This window comes from Sinohyriopsis cumingii, chromosome 12, assembly GCF_028554795.1.
Source record: "Sinohyriopsis cumingii isolate HCF-2022 chromosome 12, ASM2855479v2, whole genome shotgun sequence".
In the NCBI taxonomy this organism is placed as follows: domain Eukaryota; kingdom Metazoa; phylum Mollusca; class Bivalvia; order Unionida; family Unionidae; genus Sinohyriopsis; species Sinohyriopsis cumingii.
Genome location: NC_142972.1, coordinates 80,176,558 through 80,202,689, shown reverse-complemented (window position 1 = coordinate 80,202,689; position 26,132 = coordinate 80,176,558). Strand labels below are relative to the sequence as shown.

General features: G+C 35.4%; 1 protein-coding gene across 1 annotated transcript in view; it reads left to right on the top strand.

The window, feature by feature from the left end:
- LOC149786819 (uncharacterized) overlaps positions 1-26,132 on the top strand; it is a 184,647-nt gene that overhangs the window by 142,100 nt on the left and 16,415 nt on the right. Inside the window, exons 25-31 of the mRNA XM_089977328.1 lie at positions 9,525-9,604; positions 13,383-13,452; positions 14,870-14,977; positions 17,745-17,854; positions 21,884-21,998; positions 22,461-22,598; positions 23,889-24,079. Coding sequence (XP_089833454.1) covers positions 9,525-9,604; positions 13,383-13,452; positions 14,870-14,977; positions 17,745-17,854; positions 21,884-21,998; positions 22,461-22,598; positions 23,889-24,079 — 812 coding nt within the window. The remainder of the gene's footprint in view (positions 1-9,524; positions 9,605-13,382; positions 13,453-14,869; positions 14,978-17,744; positions 17,855-21,883; positions 21,999-22,460; positions 22,599-23,888; positions 24,080-26,132) is intronic.

Below are 26,132 nucleotides of genomic sequence, written 5' to 3'. Positions count from 1 at the left end.
AACAAAACCAATACACTTGTATATTGACAAATTACATTTTGGTTACCTTTGTGTAATAAAATCCACAATAAAATATTGCATCGGTCAAATCCTGATATGAAAAACATTCATTACGATATTTAATGTAAGCATTAGCAAATGGTTGCATAGTTGTGAATTTCATGCTTCAAATACTTGTACTTAAATTGGCCTAGATTTTGGTCAGTCTGTTCCCATCTTATTGAGGCTACCAAGGGGATGGGGCTAGACACAGGGAACTGAAAACCTGTCAACAAGTTGGTTTAAACAGTACATGTATTTAGTTACAGAAGTCATCATGAAAAGTACATAAAAGCAAATAAGAGATATGCAGCTGATATGATTAATGAAGGCATAATATTGTATACAGTGACACATGCTAATGAAGTATTAAAAGAAAATGATTCTTACAGTCCAATATTATAACAATGTCAGCTCAAGTGGTGTACATTTAAAATACATCCCAGAGATAACAAGTTATGAATTCTCTCAAAATACAAATACATATAGCAGTAAAAGATTTTAATGACAAATACATATACATGTAATTGAGATTATTATTTATAGCATAATCAATGCATAAAATTACAATAAAATTTAATTTAATTTATCAAGGACGGAATAAAAGCCTATTTTTTTATATGACTGCGACATTAAAGCCTGGCGGCAAGATCAACTAATTGTTGAATAAAGTACACGTCGGAACTGGCTGCTTGCCGACATAAATGATTAGGCAGGAAAACTAAAGCCTGGCAGCTCGATCATCTAATTGTTGAACAAAGTATGGGTCAGAACTGGCAGCTTGTCGACATAAATAATAATAATAATGAGGACTTTGTATAGAGCCTAATCTTAGGAGCTCTAAGCGCTTTACAACATTAGACAACACCTATAAGATAAGAAACATAATAATATTATTACAAAAACAAACCACATGAAATTAGAAAAACATTAAAAAATAAACAACATGCTGAGAATATTTCAGGTAGGAAACATTATTAGGTCTTTAAGTTTGTTCTTGCTGTCGAAATAAGTGAGTTTTGAGAGCCTTCTTGAATGTGATCACTGTGTCTTTGTGTCTAAGTTCAGTGGGCAATTCATTCCACGTTGCTGGGCCCTCATATGCAAAAGAATGATGTCCGTATGACTTTGTTTTCATAGTGGGAATAATGAGTATACGATTGTTAGAAGAGGAGCGTAAGTATCTTGCTGGTGTGTACACATGGGTGAGGTCAGATAGGTATGTTGGACTAGAGTCCGATAGTGAAATGTAGCACAGAGAACAAAATTTGTGTTTGATTCTGGATCGAATGGATAGCCAGTGTAGGGTACAGAGCAGCGGGGAGGTGTGCTCTGATTGTGGTACTCTAAGTATGATCCGAGCAGCTGTGTTTTGAACTTTTTGAAGCTTCTGGAGTAGATACTGAGATGAACCAGACAGAATCGAGTTACAATAGTCCAGTCTTGAAAGTACTAATGAACACAAGTGTTTTAGTGGCATCACCTGAAAGATATTTGCAAACTGAGCTGATGCGTCTCAGTTCAAGATATGCAGCCTTGCATATATTCATGACATGTTGGTGCAGTGTGAGAGTACTGTCCAGAGTAACACCTAGGGTTCGTACTGATTGTGTGAATTTAATGTTGGCGTTGCTGATATTTATTGTTTGAGGTAAAAGGATGTGAATAAGAAAGCCTTTGTGTTGTGATCAGAATGGCCTCAGTTTTATCATCATTCATCTGCAGCTTGTTACAAGTCATCCATGATTTCACATCAGAAATGCACCTCTCTTCACCTTAGATGGTAGCATCAACTTCAGTTGGGTGGCTAGATTTGTTTATTTGGGTGTCATCAGCGTACAGTTGGTGAGACACTGGATGATAATCTATGACACTTAAGAGCGACTGAGTGTACATAATGAAGAGAACAGATCCAAGAACAGACCCCTGTGGAACACCACAACATAGATCAACTGGATTGGAGTGTATTCCATTTGCAGATACAATTTGTGTCCTGTTAACCAAATAGGACTTGAACCACAGTAAGGCTGTATCATGAATGCCAAATACATGCTGGAGACGGTGAAGTAATATATCATGGTCTATTGTGTCAAATGCTGCAAACAAATCAAGGAGGGTGTAATCTTTCCGCTATCCAACACAGAGAGAATGTCATTAACTACATTTAGAAGAGTAGTTTCATTACTGTGGAAAGGGCGATATGCAGATTGTACATTGCACAAAAGACTGTTTGAATTTAGATGAGATAAAAGCTGGGATAGAACAACCTTTTCTAAGATTTTTGAAATGAATGGGAGATTAGAAACTGGGTGGTAGTTCTTTAAATCGTTATGGTCAAGTGTTAGTTTCTTCAGCAGAGGCTTTACAACGGCAGTTTTGAAAAATGATGGGAATTCCCCAGATGAGAGAAAGGTATTAATAACATCAGTTAGTGAAGGCAATACTGGATCTAAGCACTCAAGCAGCAGTGATGCTGGAATTGGATCAAGTGACTTTGGTGCACTCTTCATCACAATTGTACGTACAAAATCCATAGAGACAGGTTCAGATGCTGTTAATGATTGCAACTCAAATTCTGTATCCCAACTGTATGGTGACGATGACTCAATTTAAATTGTGGTGTCAAGCTTATCTCTAATGGTTTGTACTTTGTCACGAAAGAAATTTGCAAACATGTCCGGAAGGTCGACTGGAGAGAAGGTAGTTGGAAGTGGTGGTGATTTGTTCCTTGACATTAGCTTGTTAGTAATCTCGAAGAGCTCTTTGCAGCTGGAACTTTCCATGATCTTAGTAGTGTAGTGGGCTGATTTCGCTGCATGGACTATATTTGTGACATTCTTCTTAGCGACTTCATAGATTTGTTTATGAATAATGAGTCTGGTGGAAAGCCAGAGCCTCTCAGCTTTATGGTGGTCTCTTAGCAGCGCGAAGCTGGTCCCTAACACTGCTATACCATGGAGAACACTTTTGAATTGATACTCTGCACTTGGTAGCTGGGGCATGTTTGTCAAGTAATGAATGCAGACAGTTATCGAGTTGTTCTGCGGTAGGAGGTAAGCAAGTTGTTAGGTTAGCTTGGATGTCGTGCATTAATTTGGTTCTGTTTATCATACGGAGGTTTCTCATAGTAGGAGATAAAGGTAGAGGGTTAGGGACTGATACGTCAAGATGGCATATAATGCAGAGGTGATCTGATGCAAGGTCATGGGATACCAGGGAGGGCTGTAGAATGTTATCATCAGGTCTATGAAGAATCCAGTCTAAAATGTGACCATGTTTATGGGTGGGTTGGTTAACTGACTGTTTGAGGTTGAAAACATTAATGGAATCTATGAGTTTTGATGTATTTGAGTGTCCGGGACAGTCAAAGTGAATGTTGAAATCTCCAAGAATAATCAGGTTGCCACCTATCAAATTTCCATAGTCCAGGAGATTTGGAAACTGCTCCAAAAAGAGAGAGTCAGCCAGCTTGTTTTTCTACTAGGAGGATGGCGGTATAGGCAGAAAAAATGGACTGACCTTTGCTCCACTGTGAGTGTGATTTGGACTAGTTCAAACGATGTGTGGTCAAAATTGAATGTTGTGGTGTAGTTAAGATGTTTTATCATGGAGTTCTTTGTGATGACAGCAATTCCACCTCCGCGAGAATTACGGGGGAACGACTTGATGGAGTAACCAGTGGGTGTTAGATCTGCACACTTGGGCTCATTGCCTGATGTTTTTAGCTATGTTTCTGTCAAGAAAAATATGTTGACATTTTGGTCGTTGATAAAATTAACTATTTCTGTGCACTTTTCCAGTGGTCCTACTGACTGGGCATTGAATATTGCAATGCGCAGAGGTATTTCTTGGATAGTTGACACAAAGGTTGACGAATTAATAGGGACTTAAATTAGGTTATCTAAATTAACGGTTGAAATTTTTTTTAATGGTTGTGCCGAAATAAGGGAGATAACTGGAATTCTTCTTCCTGTTCTACGCCGGCCAGCTTTGAAACAACGTTTCTTTTTTCGCTTCTGTTTACATTTAGGTAATGATGAATGTAGTCCCAGTTCCTTTAGTCTAGAGCACAGTGTAGTGTGGAGAGCCAAGGAGTGAACATTTAAAGCAATTAATGAGGGTCCATCGTAGCATAAACGGGTTGACAGGTGAGTATCATGTGATGGCAGTTTGTTCAAAAACAGTGGAGCAAGACAGCTGAGTAAAAGTCTAATTATTCTCGTTTCCAAAACAAGGAGATGAAGAAACACATACGAATTTATCAGCCAATACATAATGAACACAATAACGAATGATTAGAAAAAAAATAATTTGTTCAAGCTGGGACCAAGGGCTTCTGTCAGCATGTAAGTTTATTTTTTATCTCAACTTCCACATGAGCATGACAATTTTGGTAGTAATAGTAGAACAAGGGACCAGGACTTTGCTTTTTTGTCGAAATAGGTGGCTTGTCACCATAAGTGATGTCGACATAAGTGGGTAGGACTGTATACTTGTTTATATATTAAGTCCATCTGGGTAGATACAGATCCCTCATCGCATCATGCACTGCCAGAACTGGATCTATGTAGTTTGTTAGGAATAATCAGGAGAAGGACCCTAATCACATTGTCCTTTGCAGTTGGACCCAACTTATAAAGGGAATATGTGGTTAGTAATGTAACGCATGCATAGTTATCAGATGAATAACAGGATAGTGGTAATGATGTCGGTATTGTAATTGCTTGATGGCACTGTGAAAGTTTTATCAAAACTCCACTTCATTAACTGCTTTTAATGAGCAAAATATTACAATATTTTCAAAGTTTTTAAATGCAATTTACATTTAATTACATGGTTATTTTTGTGCCAGTAATGCCTGCATGCATGCAAGCTCAATACGTAATAGAGAAATAATTTTATAATCTGCAGCTGTTAACAATGTTTTGGGTCATTTTTAGCCCAGTTGGTCATATACCAGAAGAGATTATCGGATGGCCTGTAGTCAGCCCAATGACATACATCCCTCTGTTGATACAAGTTTGTTATCACTGTTCCTTCTAAACAGCTTGGAGGATTGCCATGAAACTGCACACAAGCATTCATTCCAAGATCTAGTTGAATCTAAATGATAATGACACTGCTCACAATATCGCCACCACAGCGACCATCTTGAAAATGTTGTTATCACTACTTGTCATTGATGGAAGGTCATATCAACATGGGTTTTTAATAAAAGATTTCTTTTGATGTTTTAGTTGCTTCTCAAGAAAATGGTGCTGTCTTTAATGCAGTATGGCCACCAAGGCAGCTGTCTTCAAAACAAATTGATATTGCAACTCCACTTGAACGGAGTTTTCAGCAGACATCTTTTTATGAAGTGTAGTTGGTCCCAAAGGACAATGGTTCCACCCAAACATCCAGTCTAGCTGCCACAGTGACCATCTTGTCAATCTTGTTATTGCTACATAACTTTTCCATGACCTTTTTCTTTAAATATCCTCAGTAGAATGTGGCTAGATCTGTAAATATTTTCTACCATTGTCTTTCATTTTACATACACGGTACATAATTGTGATAGCTTTACCTTTTGACTTTTATTGATAGTACCTTAAGTTAATATGTATTGGGAAAGCTTTATATTCCTAGATGTTCTGGCAGTTCTTTATGTAGAAATTTACTTTTAATCAGTACAATAAAGACAGTTTATTGCTGTGATATACAACCTTGCTACTACTAATTTACTTTTAATCAGTACAATAAAGACAGTTTATTGCTGTGATATACAACCCTGCTACTACTAATTTACTTTTAATCAGTACAATAAAGACAGTTTATTGCTGTGATGTACAACCTTGCTACTACTAATTTACTTTTAATCAGTACAATATAGACAGTTTATTGCTGTGATATACAACCCTGCTACTACTAATTTACTTTTAATCAGTACTATAAAGACAGTTTATTGCTGTGATATACAACCCTGCTACTACTAATTTACTTTTAATCAGTACTATAAAGACAGTTTATTGCTGTGATATACAACCCTGCTACTACTAATTTACTTTTAATTAGTACTATAAAGACAGTTTATTGCTGTGATATACAACCCTGCTACTACTAATTTACTTTTAATCAGTACTATAAAGACAGTTTATTGCTGTGATATACAACCCTGCTACTACTAATTTACTTTTAATTAGTACTATAAAGACAGTTTATTGCTGTGATATACAACCCTGCTACTACTAATTTACTTTTAATTAGTACTATAAAGACAGTTTATTGCTGTGATATACAACCCTGCTACTACTAATTTACTTTTAATCAGTACTATAAAGACAGTTTATTGCTGTGATATACAACCCTGCTACTACTAATTTACTTTTAATCAGTACTATAAAGACAGTTTATTGCTGTGATATACAACCTTGCTACTACTAATTTACTTTTAATCAGTACTATAAAGACAGTTTATTGCTGTGATATACAACCCTGCTACTACTAATTTACTTTTAATCAGTACTGTAAAGACAGTTTATTGCTGTGATATACAACCCTGCTACTACTAATTTACTTTTAATCAGTACTGTAAAGACAGTTTATTGCTGTGATATACAACCCTGCTACTACTAATTTACTTTTAATCAGTACTGTAAAGACAGTTTATTGCTGTGATATACAACCCTGCTACTACTAATTTACTTTTAATCAGTACAATAAAGACAGTTTATTGCTGTGATATACAACCCTGCTACTACTAATTTACTTTTAATCAGTACAATAAAGACAGTTCATTGCTGTGATATACAACCCTGCTACTACTAATTTACTTTTAATCAGTACAATAAAGACAGTTTATTGCTGTGATATACAACCCTGCTACTACTAATTTACTTGGGGCCCCGAGTGGCCGAATGGTCTAAAGCGCTCTTCGTTACGGATCACTGCCATCTCACCTCTGTCTGCGGCGGTTCGAGTCTAAGATTCAGCCAATGTGGGCATGTGAGAAAGCTTGCCAGTAGCTTCTCGTGGGTCGGTGGTTCTTTCCGCGGTTTTCCCGGTTCTTCCTCCACCGTTAATACTGGCCGCCATGTATAGCCTATCGTGCTGAAAAATGGCATTAAACCCCACAACAACAACAACTAATTTACTTTTAATCAGTACAATAAAGACAGTTTATTGCTGTGATATACAACCCTGCTACTACTAATTTACTTTTAATCAGTACAATAAAGACAGTTTATTGCTGTGATATACAACCCTGCTACTAGTAATTTACTTTTAATTAGTACTATAAAGACAGTTTATTGCTGTGATATACAACCCTGCTACTACTAATTTACTTTTAATTAGTACTATAAAGACAGTTTATTGCTGTGATATACAACCCTGCTACTACTAATTTACTTTTAATCAGTACTATAAAGACAGTTTATTGCTGTGATATACAACCCTGCTACTACTAATTTACTTTTAATCAGTACTATAAAGACAGTTTATTGCTGTGATATACAACCTTGCTACTACTAATTTACTTTTAATCAGTACTATAAAGACAGTTTATTGCTGTGATATACAACCCTGCTACTACTAATTTACTTTTAATCAGTACTGTAAAGACAGTTTATTGCTGTGATATACAACCCTGCTACTACTAATTTACTTTTAATCAGTACTGTAAAGACAGTTTATTGCTGTGATATACAACCCTGCTACTACTAATTTACTTTTAATCAGTACTGTAAAGACAGTTTATTGCTGTGATATACAACCCTGCTACTACTAATTTACTTTTAATCAGTACAATAAAGACAGTTTATTGCTGTGATATACAACCCTGCTACTACTAATTTACTTTTAATCAGTACAATAAAGACAGTTCATTGCTGTGATATACAACCCTGCTACTACTAATTTACTTTTAATCAGTACAATAAAGACAGTTTATTGCTGTGATATACAACCCTGCTACTACTAATTTACTTGGGGCCCCGAGTGGCCGAATGGTCTAAAGCGCTCTTCGTTACGGATCACTGCCATCTCACCTCTGTCTGCGGCGGTTCGAGTCTAAGATTCAGCCAATGTGGGCATGTGAGAAAGCTTGCCAGTAGCTTCTCGTGGGTCGGTGGTTCTTTCCGCGGTTTTCCCGGTTCTTCCTCCACCGTTAATACTGGCCGCCATGTATAGCCTATCGTGCTGAAAAATGGCGTTAAACCCCACAACAACAACAACTAATTTACTTTTAATCAGTACAATAAAGACAGTTTATTGCTGTGATATACAACCCTGCTACTACTAATTTACTTTTAATCAGTACAATAAAGACAGTTTATTGCTGTGATATACAACCCTGCTACTAGTAATTTACTTTTAATCAGTACTATAAAGACAGTTTATTGCTGTGATATACAACCCTGCTACTACTAATTTACTTTTAATCAGTACTATAAAGACAGTTTATTGCTGTGATATACAACCCTGCTACTACTAATTTACTTTTAATCAGTACTATAAAGACAGTTTATTGCTGTGATATACAACCCTGCTACTACTAATTTACTTTTAATCAGTACTATAAAGACAGTTTATTGCTGTGATATACAACCCTGCTACTACTAATTTACTTTTAATCAGTACTATAAAGACAGTTTATTGCTGTGATATACAACCCTGCTACTACTAATTTACTTTTAATCAGTACTATAAAGACAGTTTATTGCTGTGATATACAACCCTGCTACTACTAATTTACTTTTAATCAGTACTATAAAGACAGTTTATTGCTGTGATATACAACCCTGCTACTACTAATTTACTTTTAATCAGTACTATAAAGACAGTTTATTGCTGTGATATACAACCCTGCTACTACTAATTTACTTTTAATCAGTACTATAAAGACAATTTATTGCTGTGATATACAACCCTGCTACTACTAATTTACTTTTAATCAGTACTATAAAGACAGTTTATTGCTGTGATATACAACCCTGCTACTACTAATTTACTTTTAATCAGTACTATAAAGACAGTTTATTGCTGTGACATACAACACTGCTACTACTAATTTACTTTTAATTAGTACTATAAAGACAGTTTATTGCTGTGACATACAACCCTGCTACTACTACTACATATTCTTGACCAAATTAGGCAGAAAGAATATTGGCATGAAGACCTTTTAAAATATTTCCACATGATTCTTTTTTTTAAAAAATTATGTTCACTACTTTTCTTTTGGTAGCGCAGTTATTTTTTTTTGGTTGGTTTAACAGCACTTTAAAATACATTGGCCATCTCATAACTGAGTAATTGGGAGCCATGTGCCTTTTCCAAGGGCACACTGAGGTACCAACCCAGCGTAGGTTTTGTGGGTATTGCACATGAGACCTTTGAATTACAAGTCCAGCTCTCTGCCAACTGAACCAACATTTTCCCCCCGATATCCTGTATTTGTATATTGGTTTTCACATATTATTTTCCTTTTATTATTTTTATTACAGAAACTAAAAGATGATGTCACTGTTTCCCCCAATGGCGTAGTGTTTCTGAAGCATTCCATCAGAAAAGGGATTCTGCCAGTGTAAGTTCAAATGCTTGTGCAATAGCTTGTTTAGCTATTCCACACACACACACAGACACACACACACATGCAAACACATATACATATGTACATTTAAATGCAAAATTGTGCACGTTTTGTTATATTGCTTAGTCATATGATGCTTGGTTGGGGGGGTGGAGAGAGAAGAACAAGGGAAGTATTCTGTGAAAAATAAGAAATAATAGTACTTAAGACTTAAAAACTATGACTAGATTACTAAACTCTTGCACTAGATAAATAAGGTCAGAAACAGTACGTCTGAGATAAAGGTGAACCTTCTTTAAAACTTAAGTATTTGTTTGTGTCATTTAGAGTATCTTTGTGAAGCAAATTCTTGCCTCAGTCAGAATGAACTTGAATTTGGAGTAGGTTGTTCATCTGGAGGAATCGAGGATTATTGTAAAGTTTACATCCAGAGAAATAGTGCAATACAGTTTCATTTGATTCAGAGCAATGGATTGGCAACAGTGATTCCAGTGTAGATCTGCTGTAAGCACTGAACAGTTATTCTTCAGTGTAGCATGTATAATGGACATTTGTCTTTCACTTATGTAGTAGTAGCAGCAGTAGGATGGTACATGTTTGTATTTATTTAATATTTTTGGTTGACAGATATAGTATTGGAGTTTCATACACCACTCCCTCCATAACTCACACCCTGATAACTTGTGAACCCACTTATAACGTGGGGTCAGGCATGGATCCCATTTTTTAAACCAGAAAATACCCCAAAAATTGATCCCTACTTGTTGAACTTTAAGACAATCGCGATCAAAATTGGTAATGGAAACTTTGTTGTATCGCTTGTTTTATCGTCGAAACCGGTAGGTTGGACCTGGAAATTTTAATCAACACTATGAAATATCAATTTGTTACATCTTCTTTCCAAACAACATTCCTAGTACACCGCAATTAACGATATGTAAGGAAGTTTCGATCAATGAAAATGTCACTCACTCCAAGTGGAATAAATACAAATGAAATATTTTTTTTATCAATTGAAATTTGTATTCTAGTTCTATATTTTAGTTCCTTTTAACACATTAACCCCTGGAGGTTTTTGTTGTTTTTGCCTGAAATTAGAGTAAGAAACACATTTTGAAAGCTATTTCTGAATAGATCCGAAAACACCAAATCCCTGGTGATCATTCAATACCATACTGCCTAGTTGTGTTAGAAACATTGTTTTTCATTGGCCATTTGGCTCACGCATGAGCAGAAGGGTAAAAGTTGGAGTTCTTTTTATTCGTTTTTTTTTTGTTGCTAAATGGAGCCATTATTTTTGTATTGAAACCACTCTTTATTCCAAATGCCCATCTTATCCTACTTTTTGCAAAGGTTCATCTGTCTATTTGAAGTTCATACTTAGATCTGAGACCAAAAAGACTAAAATTTGGACACAAAATCGAATTTCCGACCACGAGCGAATTTTGGGTAGAAAAAAATCGGGTCCAAAAAATTAGGATTTTCCTTCTGTATTTCATAGTGCAACTAGAAATTCCAGATTATTTGGTATCATTGTAGAGCTACATCTGTCTACCTTTCTTTAATATAACCCACTTTAGTATATCATGCATGACCATGACGTTACAGAGCTCGGCATTAGGCTACTACCTCCTGCCACGTCAACTCGTCGCTAGGGGTTAATGTGTTGAGTGTAATCATCATAAATACAATATGTCCTCTTGTAAATAAATGTAAAATGCGTCAATCTACCATAATATATATGTCCGCGAGCGTTTCTCTGAGAACCTAATTAAGTGCCGACCATGTTTTGATAACTGCCTTCTGGAAGTATTTGTTGTTGCACTGAATTAAAAACTGGCCTCTTTTGTAGTATCACGTTAATTATGTCTTTTGAATCAATAAAGGAGGTGGAATAAAAGAAAAGTTAAAAGGCATGCAAATCTTACAATCTTAAAATCTAGCGGTCCTGGTCGTATGTCGGGTTAGCTCACATCATTTGATCAATCGAACACTTATAAATGTTATTGTGTATGTAACATAAACTACCTTAAATTAACCGACTCTTTCATAACTGTGATAAAAGATAACAAGGCAGTCAAGCAAAATGAATACTTTGTGAAATAGTTTGATTTCACAAATATGGACCATTGTGTGCAAGCGAGTTTCAGAGAATTCTTGAACTAGCACTTAGAGATATCCTCAAGGATGATAAGAAGTTTCATTATTAATTCCAATTAATTAATTCGCGAAATCAGTATTGTACTAATTGAGCAATACAAAAATTGAGTTTGTACGTAGATGATTGTCTCATGAAATATTTAAAAAAATTTGTTAGTTCCCTGCTCTGTGGACTCCCGATTTGGCAGGATAATATTAAACACCACTACGAGAACCAGACTCATCAAGAAAACAAAAAGCAGTGATGTAATACACAGATTTTTTTATGCGTACACATGATGGTTGTTAAAACCAGTTGGAACGATCTTTCATGTGTTGGATATTTTGAAAAGAAATGTTATTTGAACAGAATAACAAACAATTTCATTAGAAAATGTGCGTTATTAGAAATTATTATCGACATGATTGTAAAATGAGGATTCAGTCAATAAACAGCCCAGTTCCCTAACGCCGCTTCCCCCCACAGTTTTTCAATGCTGAAGAAATTTTTTTCAATTTTAGGAGGTCCCTCGGTAGCTCGCACCTCACTTATAGTGTGGTGTATGTTTGTGGACCCCGTTTGTGTGTGAGTTATCAAGAGAGAGGTGTATATTGTAAGGTAGATTGTGCTTTAAAATTTGGTAGTTGAGATTTTTAGTTAATTGTTAACTGAAAATGACCAAATCATGCCTCAGAATTTAAACTTTGATATCAAATATCTGTTTTTAGTTTAAAAAGACTCGTGTTTCAAATTGTGGACAATTTTAATATTCTTTGATAGAAAAATAGTGAAATGATGGTTAGTAAAATTTCTTATAAAATCTTTGAGACCTGAAGGCACAAGATGACCATAAAAATATTATATTTTTCTTGAGAATGATATTTACTTGATCTACAATTATTATTCAGTATTATTCCATAATTCAGCACCAAAATCATGATACATTGGTGGACTTCAAAATCGAAAATTTTGTTTACAAGCATTAATTGTTTCATGAACTTATTTAGAAAAGTCTTTTTGTAGTAATTGTTTTCTTTTTCTACGGGGGTCTCGAGTAGCCAAGTGGTCTAATGTGCTCACTTTTATGGATCACTGCCATCTCACCTCTGTCTGCGTGGGTTTGAGTCTCGGTCTCGGCCAATGTGGGTATGTGAGAAAGCTTGCCAGTAGCTTCTCGTGGATCGTGGTTCATTCCAGGGTTTCCCTGGGTTTTTCCTCCACCATTAATACTGGCTGCCATGTATAGCCTTTCTTGTGCTGGAAAATGGCATTAAACCCTATAACAACAACAAAATCTTCTTTTTCTTTTTTACGTGAATGGCGGTGTGGACTACATATTGCCAGTGAGAAAATTGTAGAAATTTTAGTGATGAAAATACTGTTAATAGAATTTAATGATGCTAAATTATTTACATTTTCTGGCATGTTTGAATATTATTTGAGTTTAGACTTGCAAAAGTGTAATTTTTTAAAAGTTTTGGATTCAAGATTTTTCATAATGGAAAAAGTGTTCATAAATATTTTTGTTTGTTTTATCTGAAACAGCTGATTCTTTCATTTCAGTAAATAATTCAAAACAGTAGTGTGAATATTTATCTGTATGATAGATAATGCCCTTTATCTTTTCTTTAGCATGGTGGAGGAGATTTTAAACACCAGACTTATGATCAAGAATGCAATGAAGAATTACAAGTCAGATAAGGTAAGACATCTTGTCTAGCTTGGAAATCATCAAACTCTGAAGTTGAAGATTTTGTTTCAGTAAATCACAACTGATTGTACTTTTGAAAGTTTCTTACAAAGGGCTGTAAAACAAACCTGGTACCATGGGAAGGCACTTTCAATGTGGGGTACTCATCCCTAGATACAATTTAGAATTTTCTTATCATTTTAGTATGAACTCTGGCATACAGTTTTAAAAAACTGACTTTCCTGTATACCATATATGTTGAAATGGAACAGCCCTAACTTGCAAATAGTGGAAACTCTCAGACTAGAGTTCCAAGTTTTGTGATTTCCAGGCCATGTCCGTATTTCACTATATTTTCGCCCACCAATAAGGCAAGGGGCATAAAAATGGTATCTGTCAGTTTGTTGAGCCATTCTGCCATTAAGCCTTGTTAATGCTTGTAGCATCTGGAGTCATTATTATCCCAAGCAGTGTTGCACCTTGAGTGTGGAAATGTGGATTTGGCCCCATGTTCCCTGAAATCTGACTTTTAAAAAAAAAATCTTTTGTGAATGCTTTTTGGACCTTTTACTACTAATGCATGCAATTAATTGTCTGTTTGAAATTTAGGCCACAATGTTGCTAGCTTACTGGATCCTGTGTGCAACACTGCCACACCTTCTCAAAGAACAGCTGGGGACATCATATCCCCATGCTATCAACCAGTCCATGCATCCATTCACCCATCACACCTCTATTTCACCTCTGTAATTTTTAAGCCATTTATGGTTAAGGAATGAAATACAGTATGCTTGTATATCATCACTAGATGGTGTGTTGAGATCCATACTGGGAGTCCTTCTCTTCAGAATGGAGGATCAATATTCACTTTTCAATACCACTTTCTAATCCGCTTTATAACTTTAAATCCGTTTGAGGTTAAGGGACGAAACTTGGCTTATTTACTTAAATCACTGAAAGGAGTGTAATGTTTCATACTAGGGGCCCTGTTTTTTATATATATGAAACTTGGTATGTTTATTCATTAATACAGGAAGGAGTGTAATGTACCACATTGGGGATACAAACGTTTTCAGGGTTGAAAATTTTGATTTTGACATGCAGGTGAAATGGCCATTTTAGTTGTAACTTCTTCATGCTCAAAGTGAATGTCACAAAAGTTGATGCTAACAGAATCAGTCATATATATACATACATTATACAGAAATTTGGAATCATTTGTGCAGATCGTTACTCTTCTTTCTTTTCCAAGTGAACTTTATTGGACAGAAAGAAAATGGTAAAGTATTAGAACAGATGCAGCCTTATACAGAGAGCAGTGGTTTTGTCAACGGAAGGATCGGAAAGTTTATATTAGTTGACAGCAAAAAATGTTTTAATTTTGACAAAAGTGCAACCCGAAAACTTTCACCTTTTTTATTTTTTGTAGAGCCTATACAGAATGTTAGATGCTAGACAGTTGGGACTGAAGTTGATTGCCAATGTTACATACGGCTACACTGGGGCTAACTTCTCAGGACGCATGCCCTGCATTGAGGTATGTTGTCAAACGTGATACATCCATTCATGTTTATTTATCACTATGGTCTCGAAATGTTTCATTTAGAAGGTAATCAAATTAAATGATCAAAAGCGTGTCACCTTCTTTAGCGGTGTTCTGTTTATGACTTTTTGACTGTTTATGTACGGGACACTTTTTTATATTCTTTTTCTTCAATTCCCAACATTGAGACAACAGTATATCTTACTAGGTTAGTGTATTGGATGTGGTACTGTTTTGTTAGTTGATACCAACTATTTAATCCATGATACTGGATCCTCATTCCATCAAATCCATGAAGTACAAATAAATCATGACAGTGACTAGTATGTTTGGAATGTGCATGTTCAAGTAGAGATTCCTAAATATTATTCTGGAATACAGTACATGTAAATTATGTGATGTCCTTGATCATTTTTTTCATAAGCATATTCAGATAGGCGTGAGATCAGATAAAAGGCAAAATTTAATATTCTATAACAAAAATGACAAGTACAAAGGTGCAGACATCTTAGCAATATGACGGAAAAATTGTTAAAGCTACATTTAGTAGATTAAGGTATAATGTGGAATTTTGTCCAATCAAGCCTTGAGATGACAAAACTGTGAGGCTATTAGTTAATAAGTAACAAGTTTACAAATGTAACATAATTTGTGATTGGTTGAAAGAAAACCTCAAATTCAGATTCAAAGTTGAGATTGTATGATCCACAGGTCTGGATTGACTGCTCTGGTGACCTAGTGGTTAAAGCATCTACATCAGATGCAGGAGGTTGCAGGTTTGAATCCCTGACCAAGTCATACCAAAGACTTATAAAAATAGTACTAACAGCTGCCTTGTTAGATGCTCAGCATTAAGAGGTTATTGTTAGGACTGGTTGGCCTGGTGTCAGGATAATGTGACTGGGTGGGACATCATGCTTCATGCCTGTGGCATTATGTCCCAGTGTTAGACATCACTATAAACTGCCACACTGCAGACATCTTAGCGATATGATGGAAAAATTGTTAAAGCTACGTTAAAAATCCAAATCACACCCACATGCCTGGATTTCACCCAAGGAACTTAAACCTGGACTTTATATTGAATTGTAGAATCCATTTTTGCCTGACTTGAAATTTTCCAGTCAAATGTCTTATGTCTAAACAGGTGTTTCTAGGTGGAGTTGAAGCCTGACCGGATATGTTTGTTTGTTAGTTCTGTTGATGAATGACCAGAATTATCATGAAAATCTTATTGCATCACCTCCAAGGTGGAAAGTCCTATCTATATTGGATTTAATGAGAATCATGAAAATCTTATTGCATCACCTTCTAGGTGGAAAGTCCTATCTATATTGGATTTAATGAGAATCGTGAAAATCTCATTGCATCACCTCCTAGGTGGAAAGTCCTATTTATATTGGATTTAATGAGAATCATGAAAATCTAATTGCAACACCTCCTAGGTGGAAAGTCCTATCTATATTGGATTTAATGAGAATCGTGAAAATCTAATTGCAGCACCTCCTAGGTGGAAAGTCCTATTTATATTGGATTTAATGAGAATAATGAAAATCTTATTGCATCACCTCCTAGGTGGAAAGTCCTATTTATATTGGATTTAATGAGAGTCATGAAAATCTTTTGGCAACACCTCCTAGGTGGAAAGTCCTATTTATATTGGATTTTTATGAGAGTCATGAAAATCTTATTGCAACACCTCCTAGGTGGAAAGTCCTATCTATATTGGATTTAATGAGAATCATGAAAATCTTATTGCATCACCTCCTAGGTGGAAAGTCCCATCTATATTGGATTTAATGAGAATCATGAAAATCTTATTGCATCACCTCCTAGGTGGAAAGTCCTATCTATATTGGATTGTTATGAGAGTCATGAAATCTTATTCTAACACCTCCTAGGTGGAAAGTCCTATCTATATTGGATTTTTTGAGAGGTCTCCTCATGCTGTCTAGTCAGTACTAAATGAAAATGGTGTCTGTCTGGCATCAAGTATTGAAATCATTTTCAAAATCTTATTATTGATAATCCTCAGTGGAAATTCATATCGACATGGATTTTTTACTAGCAGATTTGTTACACTGTTTAGTTGGTCTGGATGCAAATAAGTGCCATCATGCTTCAAATGTGCATTCTACAATGAACGTATTGAAGATCTTGTCATTGATTCTGTTGATATCAACATGTTTTCTTCAGAGTTTTCTAATGGTGTCTGGTTTATCCAAATTGAAAATGTTACCAAAATCGTATCACTCAGGAATATCAATGACAGTTTCAACACATAGCAGTTAAAAAGAACAAATGTTCTTATCTTTACGTCCTAGAAATTCTTTAAAGACAGTTGAGCATCATTTCCTTTATTTGATGATGTATTGGACTTGAGTTGATAGTTAGTACTCAAGAGTATGCATAGAACTACAGCAGTGTGCTAATAGGATATTGAAGTTGACTTCTTTATATTTACATCCTTTAACATTGAATTTGGGAGTTCGAACTTATGATCAGAAAATTTGTATAATCTTGGAGCCATGTTTCAGTTTTCACATGTGGGTTTGATTAACCTGTTTGCCAACCAGTGTGAAAATAACATGAAATGAAAATGAACTTTTCTTGTTAATCAAAATGTATTTATGATCATATGTTTCATCTGTTAGCTGAAAGTAAACCAGTGCTGTTTCTACCCACTTGTACCCACTAGATTCTTTACATTTGTGAATTATTGCAAAAGAAGAACTGATGATCCATTGTATTCTTTGTTTAGATTGGAGACAGCATTGTGCGGAAGGCAAGGGAGACCCTAGAGAGAGCTATCAAACTGGTAGAGGACACACCACAGTGGGGAGCCAAGGTTGTCTATGGCGACACAGACAGGTAAGATATTGAAGTTGTTCCTCTCCATTGTATCCCTCTGGCTTATGATATGGGAGGACATAGCTATCATATTGTCCATCTTGCCTTAAACATTTTTATTTCAAAGCGTAACTCTCAGACTATTAAAGATACATCTGTGAAACATGGAACACACATCGGACTTGAAGTTCAGGTATACTTTTTTCTGTTCACATTTGTTCAATGTCAGTATTTGTTACATTCTCATTAATTTTGAGCTCTACAGGTCTTGGAGCAGAAGGGCTTATTAGATCGCATGTTTTCTGTCAGCTGACTTACATCTGTCCATTAAAATAGGTGTTTAGATGGCATGTTTTCTGTCAGCTGAAATACATCTGTCCATTAACATAGGTGTTTGGATGGCATGTTTTCTATAAACTGTCATGCATCAGTCCATTAATATAGGTGTTTAGATGGCTAGGTGTTTAGATGGCATGTTTTCTATCAACTGACATGCATCAGTCCATTAACATAGATGTTTGGATGGCATGTTTCCTGTCAACTGATGTGCATCGGTCCATTAACATAGGTGTTTAGATGGCATGTTTCCTGTCAACTGACATGCATCTGTCCATTAACATAGGTGTTTAGATGGCATCTTTTCTGTCAACTGACATACATCTGTCCATTAACATAGGTGTTTGGATGGCATGTTTCCTGTCAGCTAACCAATAGTGTCACCATCATGGTTGTCTTGAAAAGTTTGTCTTTGCTACTCCTTCCGAATGGATGGTCATATCAGCATGTTTTTTGTTGTTGCTAAAACACTTCTTAAAATATCTAGTTGGTCCTAAATGAAACTGCTGCCAATCCAAAATCTAATATGGCTACTACGGCAGTCATATACTTGACTCGTGCATACCTGCTGACCATGCTGACTTGTATACACAGAATAAAGATAGTTTATGTTTATAGTTGAACTCTGCCATTAGATTATTTCTGTTTAAATTGTTCAGTTTTGATGTGATTTGATTTTGGATTTTTAATGTAGCTTTAAAAAAATTTCAGTCATTTTGCTACAATGTCTGCAATGTGGCAGTTTATAGTGATCTCTAGCACTGGGGCATTATGCCGCAGACATGTAGCATAATGTCCCACCCAGTCACATTATCCTGACACCAGGCCAACCAGTCGTAACACTATCCTGTTAATACGTTAACCCCTGAAGGTTTTTGTCGTTTTCGCCTGAAATTCGAGTAGGAAACACATTTGGAACGCTATTTCTGAATGCATCCAAAAACACCAAATCCCAGGTGATCTTTCAGTAAAATACTTCCTAGTTGTTGTAGAAACATCGTTTTTCATTGTCTATTTGGCTCGCACATAAGCAGAAGGGTAAAAGTTGGAGTTCTTTTTTTCTATTGTTTTGCTAAACGTACCCATTATTTTTGTATCAAGACCACTCTTTATTCCAAATGCCCATCTTATCCTATTTTTGCAAAGGTTCATCTGTCTGTTTGCAGTTCATACTGGTTTGCCATAGATCTGAGACCAAAAAGTCTAAAATCCGGACACAAAATCAGATTCTGACCATGAGCCAATTTGGATAGAAAAAAATTGCTTAAAAGAATTGAGGTTTTTCCCTCTGTATTTTGTAGTGCAACTAGAAATTCCAGATTATCTGATATCATTGTAGAGCTAAATCTGTCTACCTTTCTGTAATACCACCCATGTTAGTGTATCATGTATTAGCATGACGCTACAGAGCTCGGCAGTAGGGTACTGCCTCCTGCCACATTAACTCATCGCTAGGGGTTAATGTGTCAATGCTGAGCACCAAGTGAGGCAGCTGTTACTACCATTTTTGTAAGTCTCTGGTATGACTCGGCCAGGGATTGAACCCACGACCTCACTCATCTGAGGCGGACGGTCTAACCACAATTCCACCGAAGCAGTGTTCGATTTTGATTATTCCTGTTTAAATTGTTCATAAATTAAATTTATTGGGGGGAAAAATTTGTCAGCTTTTAATGTAAGTTACCAATAATGACCAGAACTAATATTTTTGGGTAATATAGTTATCTAGTTTTTTAAAGTCTTTTGTTTTCATTGAAAAAAAATTTTCTTTGAATATTTTTGTCAATTTTAAATATAGGAATACAAATTTTGGAATGAAAGGATTGAAGTTGCTCCTTTTGACAGAGTACATAAGCGTTTTATTCTTAAAAGTTAAATAAACCTCCAATAATATTATCTGAATTTTCAACACTAGATCCTGAAAAGTATGTGACCACATTACTGACTTTTCCAGGGATTTTTTTTCTTCTTTCACATAAGTTATGGTCTTTACTTTGAAATTATATGCTTTTAAATTTTCATATCTTTAACCAACAGTGCAATATAATTTTTCATTTCTATCCATGGGATAAAATTGATTGGGCTGTGAAAGTCTCTTGTTCACAGATCACCACTAACTCCTATAGTTACATGTTTTTCCTGAACATAAGTGTTAACTCACTCTGCATAGTAAGAGAGAATATTGTTTTCGTTCATGAAAATGCTACATTGGTTAGATCTTGTAGTACTGACATTTCCCTCAGAAGCATACTTATCTTTGTTTATTTGGTAAGAAGACAGTGATATTGAAGCTGCAGAGTCTTTGAAGTATAAGTACTCATTCGACTATTATTTTAAACATTTGGTACCACTCTATTTTTTTTTCTCAATCTTTTCTATGTAATGATGATATTCAGCTAATCATAGTGCAAGAAACTGCACACAAATTTGTTATTTCTGTGTGTAGATTTTGGATTGATTTTTTACCTATAACTACCATTAGTTATGTAACAAATATCAGTTTAAGTGGTTAAAGTTTCTTCCTTGTGTGCTTGAGGTCTCAGTGTTCAGATACCAGCTGAGTCATACCAAAGACATATAAAAATGGTACTAAGAGCTGCCTCACTTGGTGCTCGCATTAAGAGATTAGTGTTAGGACTGGTGAGCCTGGTGTCAGGATAATGTGACTGGGAGGAACATGATGCCGTATGTCTGCAGCATGATTCCCCAGTGCTAGACATCACTATAAAATGCCGTACTGCAGACATTGTAGGGATATGACTGGAAAATTGTTAAAGCTACGTTAAAAATCCAAATCACATGCACACACACACACACACACACACACACAAAATATCGATTTTGAATACCTGCACTTAAGCAGAGTGTAGCATGTTATGTTTTCATCCATCTTTACATCCATCTGTTTCCCTCTTTTCCTGACTTTGTTTTTGCACAATAACTTGAGTTCTTCACGATCTACCATTACCAAACTTTGTAAGTAACTTGAATTTGGGATAAAGTAGAAGCCTATCCATTTTTGCACAACAACATTACTTATACAGCATAGACCTGGACCAGACTTTCTTCATGTCTTGTACATGGAATAAAGAAAAGGTCCATTGATTTGGAGGTTAAAAGGTCAAGGTTGTTATGACTGGAAGAATAAGAATGGTTTCAGCACAAAAACTGGAGTCCACATCAAAGAAGTTGACTAAACATTGTGATAAGATGCACTTTTGGTAAGAAAGAAGCATATTTAAAATTTGCAAAGGTTAGGGTCAAGGACTGAAGGAAGAGTAATCCATTATTCTTAATGACTTAATTTGGGTCAACAATACCTTGACTAAAGTTTATGGAGGGCTTACAGTGAAGGTAAGGAAGAGGCCTTTTGATTTTGTGGGTAAAGGTCAAGGTCACTGTAACAGAAAATAAAATGTTCTTTGCACAGCAAGGTTCATTCTATAGATGGCTAGTGAAGATGAATACAGTATGAAAGGAATTTTGAGTAGAAATCAACAAAACTGACTTGATAGTACATATGAATGCTGAAGAGACAATCTGTTGAAGGAGTTTCGACTGTATTTAATGTTAGTTCATGTACTGTCCTGTTACTTTCATTGCTAACCATCACACCTTGTATTTATTGCCACCGTTAGAGTTTGCTAAAAGCCAGTTTTTTAAAGAATGTATTGCATCATATGTTACGTCATTATTTTTTTCTTCTGTTGCCAGTATGTTCTTACTGATGAAGGGCCGGACAAAAGAGGAGGCCTTCAAAGTGGGTCAGGAAATCGCTGATACCGTGACCAAACTATTTCCCAAACCCATTAAGCTCAGGTTTGAAAAGGTACAGATTTAGTTAGATATCCCAAGCTATTGGCTTTTATCATAGCACATTATACATTTGGTTTAAATAACAATTTATATAATAAATACTATCAAAACAATTGCAAGATCAATACTGTAGATTAACTGTCAGAAAATCTGATTTTGACTGATTTTCTGTGTATGAGTTTTGACCAGAGAATTCCATGGACAGTAGCTGGTTGTTCATTGATTGGAAATATGACTTTTTCATCAAAATTCTTGAGTAAGTGTAATCTGATAAACATATTTTCGTAAATGCTTTCAAAATGTGGGAGAAATGATAATTCATTTTCTGTTGTGGCTTTCACTTTTATATATGCTTATGTTGTTTACACTTGGAAAAAAAACAAGATCAACTTGCTATTTAGAATTTAATACATTTCACAAGAAGCAATAGTTGTATGTGCTGAGATAAGTGCTTCATCTTTGTTTATCTGTACAGGTGTACCTTCCTTGTGTGTTGGAGACCAAAAAGAGATATGTTGGCTTCAGTTATGAGACTCCCAGCCAGAAAGAGCCAATCTTTGATGCTAAAGGGATTGAGACTGTTCGTAGAGACAATTGTCCTGCAGTAGCAAAGGTCAGTTGCATTAGAAATGTTGTAAACAACAATTCTATATACTTAATAGCAAGTAGTGACATTTGAAACATATTTGCTATCCATTTCTGTTGGTTTCTTCAGTCACTGAATCTTCACACAGTTGTCTTGTATAAACAGTGAATTACAATAAATGCTGCATAACTGGTTCACTGATAAGGAAATACATATGTATTTACTATCTTCATAGGCAAAGACATTTTTAGAAAGACTCACTTTCAAAATGTGTCCATATGTTAAGCAAATATTTGTCGACGTATATGATACAAGATTTTTTGTGCGTAAGCTTTTGATTGTTCTCAGCAAGTTCATTCTTATGAACTACACATGCATTAATGTTGCAAATACGAATAATGGAGAAGACACAATTTTTACAATTCCTCTTGACTCTTCTTCTATCTTTCACTGTGCAATTTATATTTGTGCATTAGTAATAATGTATATTAGTTATCTTCGTAGCCATAGTTTTAGATGTGTATTGGTGTGTGTGTGTTTCACATTAATGGTCAGTGCTCATTCAGTATTTTGTACAGTTGCTTTGTTGGTGTTAGCAGTGGCCAAAATCACCAAAGTGAATAAAATTTTCAGATGGTGATTCATTTCAATTAAAACAAAAGATTAGGCAACTGAACATTCAGGGGCTTATGATGTTGATAACAGATTTTTGGCTTGAAATTGCAGACATCCCCGAGTATACCATGTGTACTTGCTAATAAGTTGTGTCCTGATTGCAGTCTATTGCTGCATTATGTCTGTCTTGTTTGTTCTAGTGATTACACTGATTACTCCTAGAAAAGGTATAGTCCCAGAGATTCTGGTACATTATGTTATTGCAGATCTGGGTCTGTGCAATTTGCAGTTGGATACAACATTTAAGTATATAAAGTAATTTATTTTTAAATTTATATAAATTATATAAGGTAATATGTGAAGTAAAGGTCATGAAGAAGTTGCATCATTTAGAAGTTAAACAGACTTTTGTTTATTTGAAAAGATCACTTTTTGAGCAAGAGGTGAATACTGAAAGAAAAATACTAGTTAATATGGGTAATGCCTAAATATGAAAAAGAACCAGATCTAAAATGGAAAATTCCGTTGTGAAACCTTTGTCTGGTACACTAGAATCAGATAAGTATATTTTAGACAATTTGATAGCTACTAGTACCTGAGAAATTCTAATACCAACTTAACAAATTATGAATAACTGTAGTATAAAGGAGAATATGACTTGGTTTACATATAAACTGTCATATTGATGTAATATTCATTTAGATTCTTGAGCGATCTATCAAGATCTTGTTCACAACACGTGATGTGTCAGAGGTGAAGCGTTACTTCCAGCACCAATGTCAAAAACTCATGGAGGGTACAGTCAGTGTCCAGGATTTCATCTTTGCCAAGGAGTTTCGTGGGATGAATGGATACAAGCCTGGAGCCTATGTTCCAGGTCTGGAGATAGCCAAGTAAGTGCAAGCATATTTATTGCATCACCAAAAGCAGATAATGAAAGAAAGGTATAACTTTTTCATTGGTAAGGTCATCATCATTAACAGTGTGAAATTTTTTTAAACAAATTTGTGCAGAGTAATAAATTAGAGTGAAATTTTATATATAGGACACCCAAAGGACCTGTCCTTTATGTAGTTAAAATTATATCAAGGAAAAGTCTATAATAGAATTGACAAAAGACATTCATTAAATGTCATCCTTTATGAATAGGTGTCATTTATATTGAGGTGTCTGCAAAGGCATTTTTTGATCTACAGCACTGATTGTAGGAAAATCAGTGGTGCCTTGTATATTTCAATGTACTAGTTTATTCATCAGAATTTTAAAGTCTGTCCAGAGCTATTTTGTGCTCTACTGTTTACTACTCTGTAGTTTAATTTGAAAGTTTCAGAAAGATACAGACTATGATTTAAGGTATGGATTTTAGTGTTTTCTACAAAAATGAACTCCGGTGGCCTAGTGGTTAAAGCGTCCGCCCGGATGCAGGAGGTCATGGGTTCGATCTCTGGTCGAGTCATACCAGAGACTTACAAAAATGGTACTAACAGCTGCCTCGCTTGGCGTTCAGCATTAAGAGGTTAGTGTTAGGACTGGTCGGCCTGATGTCAGGATAATGTGACTGGGTGGGACATCAAGCTACTTGTCTGCGGCATGATGCCTCAGTGCTAGACATCACTATAAACTGACACGTTGCAGACATCGTAGCGATATGACTGAAAAATTGTTAAAGCTACGTTAAAATAAAAAAATCACATCACATCACAAAAATGAACCATGCTAGAGTTCTATCTATATTAGTCTTTTTGGATCTGTCACAGAAGTGATTAATTTTGCTGCATTGTGGTAAATGCAGGCATCTTTTTGATCATGAATAAGACCAAAGTAAAGCCCTTGGATTTGGAGTTGTGATAAACTGTTGACAAGGAAAATGAAGAGTGGGACACGAAAGTTGGCCTGTATGCAGTCAATTCATGTGAACTGTCGTTGGTATAGAAGTGTGTTGGGTGTGAAAACTGGATACAGGAACAGCAGTGCTAAAAATATCCACTCTGATACTTCTGACAACTACATGTAAACTGCAAATGAAAAGACTGACGGGGGGCGTTCCAGTAAAAATTACAGGTAGCGTTTGTGCCTATCAAACAGGTCTGTTTGTTATTCTTTATGTCATTTACAAAGTTTCATTAATGCTGAAAATATATTGCACCAACATCTTGATAACTGCTGTAGGTAAGAAAGGTAATGCATGTTTTAACTAAAACGGTTGCATCTGCTACTAAATGTTTAGAATTGGTGAGTGAACATGGTCAACATGTGTGTCTTCTAGTGACCATCAAAATCATGATTTGGCATTTTAAAAAGTTGCATGCACGCTTTGTAATTGCATGTAAATACAATGCATTTTAGCCCAAACAATTCACAGCTTGTTATCATTGTATTGTAAAATCACTGGTTCCTACAAAATATTGCCATCTTTACATACAAGTTGTTGGACTCTGAGCCAATTTAAAGTGATCAGTCTAACCCACACAATTTCATTTAATGGTAAGGATCAGGAAAAATGGAGACAAATACATAAAATTAAATATGCAGTACATTGCTGTCAGTTCAGCCACAGTAAATTCATAGTATGTAATGGCTTTATTAACATGAACTATCATCAGAAAAAAATGAAGGCGATGTTTTTTTATCAGTGAATTTAAGGGCAAGCATTGTGTAGAGAGATGGTTTAGAGAATTCCATGCAGTGAATTTTGATGTGTTACTTGAGGTTGAGGAGAAGATGTTGACTGTTGATATTTCAATCAGACAGAATATTCAAATGAAATTGACTCTTCATTTTATCTTAAATAAACCTGTCACTTTTTGTCATCTACTGTTAACTCCCAACTTGGTCAATTTTTGTCTTAGAAGCCAAATTACTTTGGCTAAATTGTGAAATGGCCACTAACATTTTGAAGTTGGTCAGATAATGGCTGCTATAGTTGTATCAATACTTGGAGTTCAC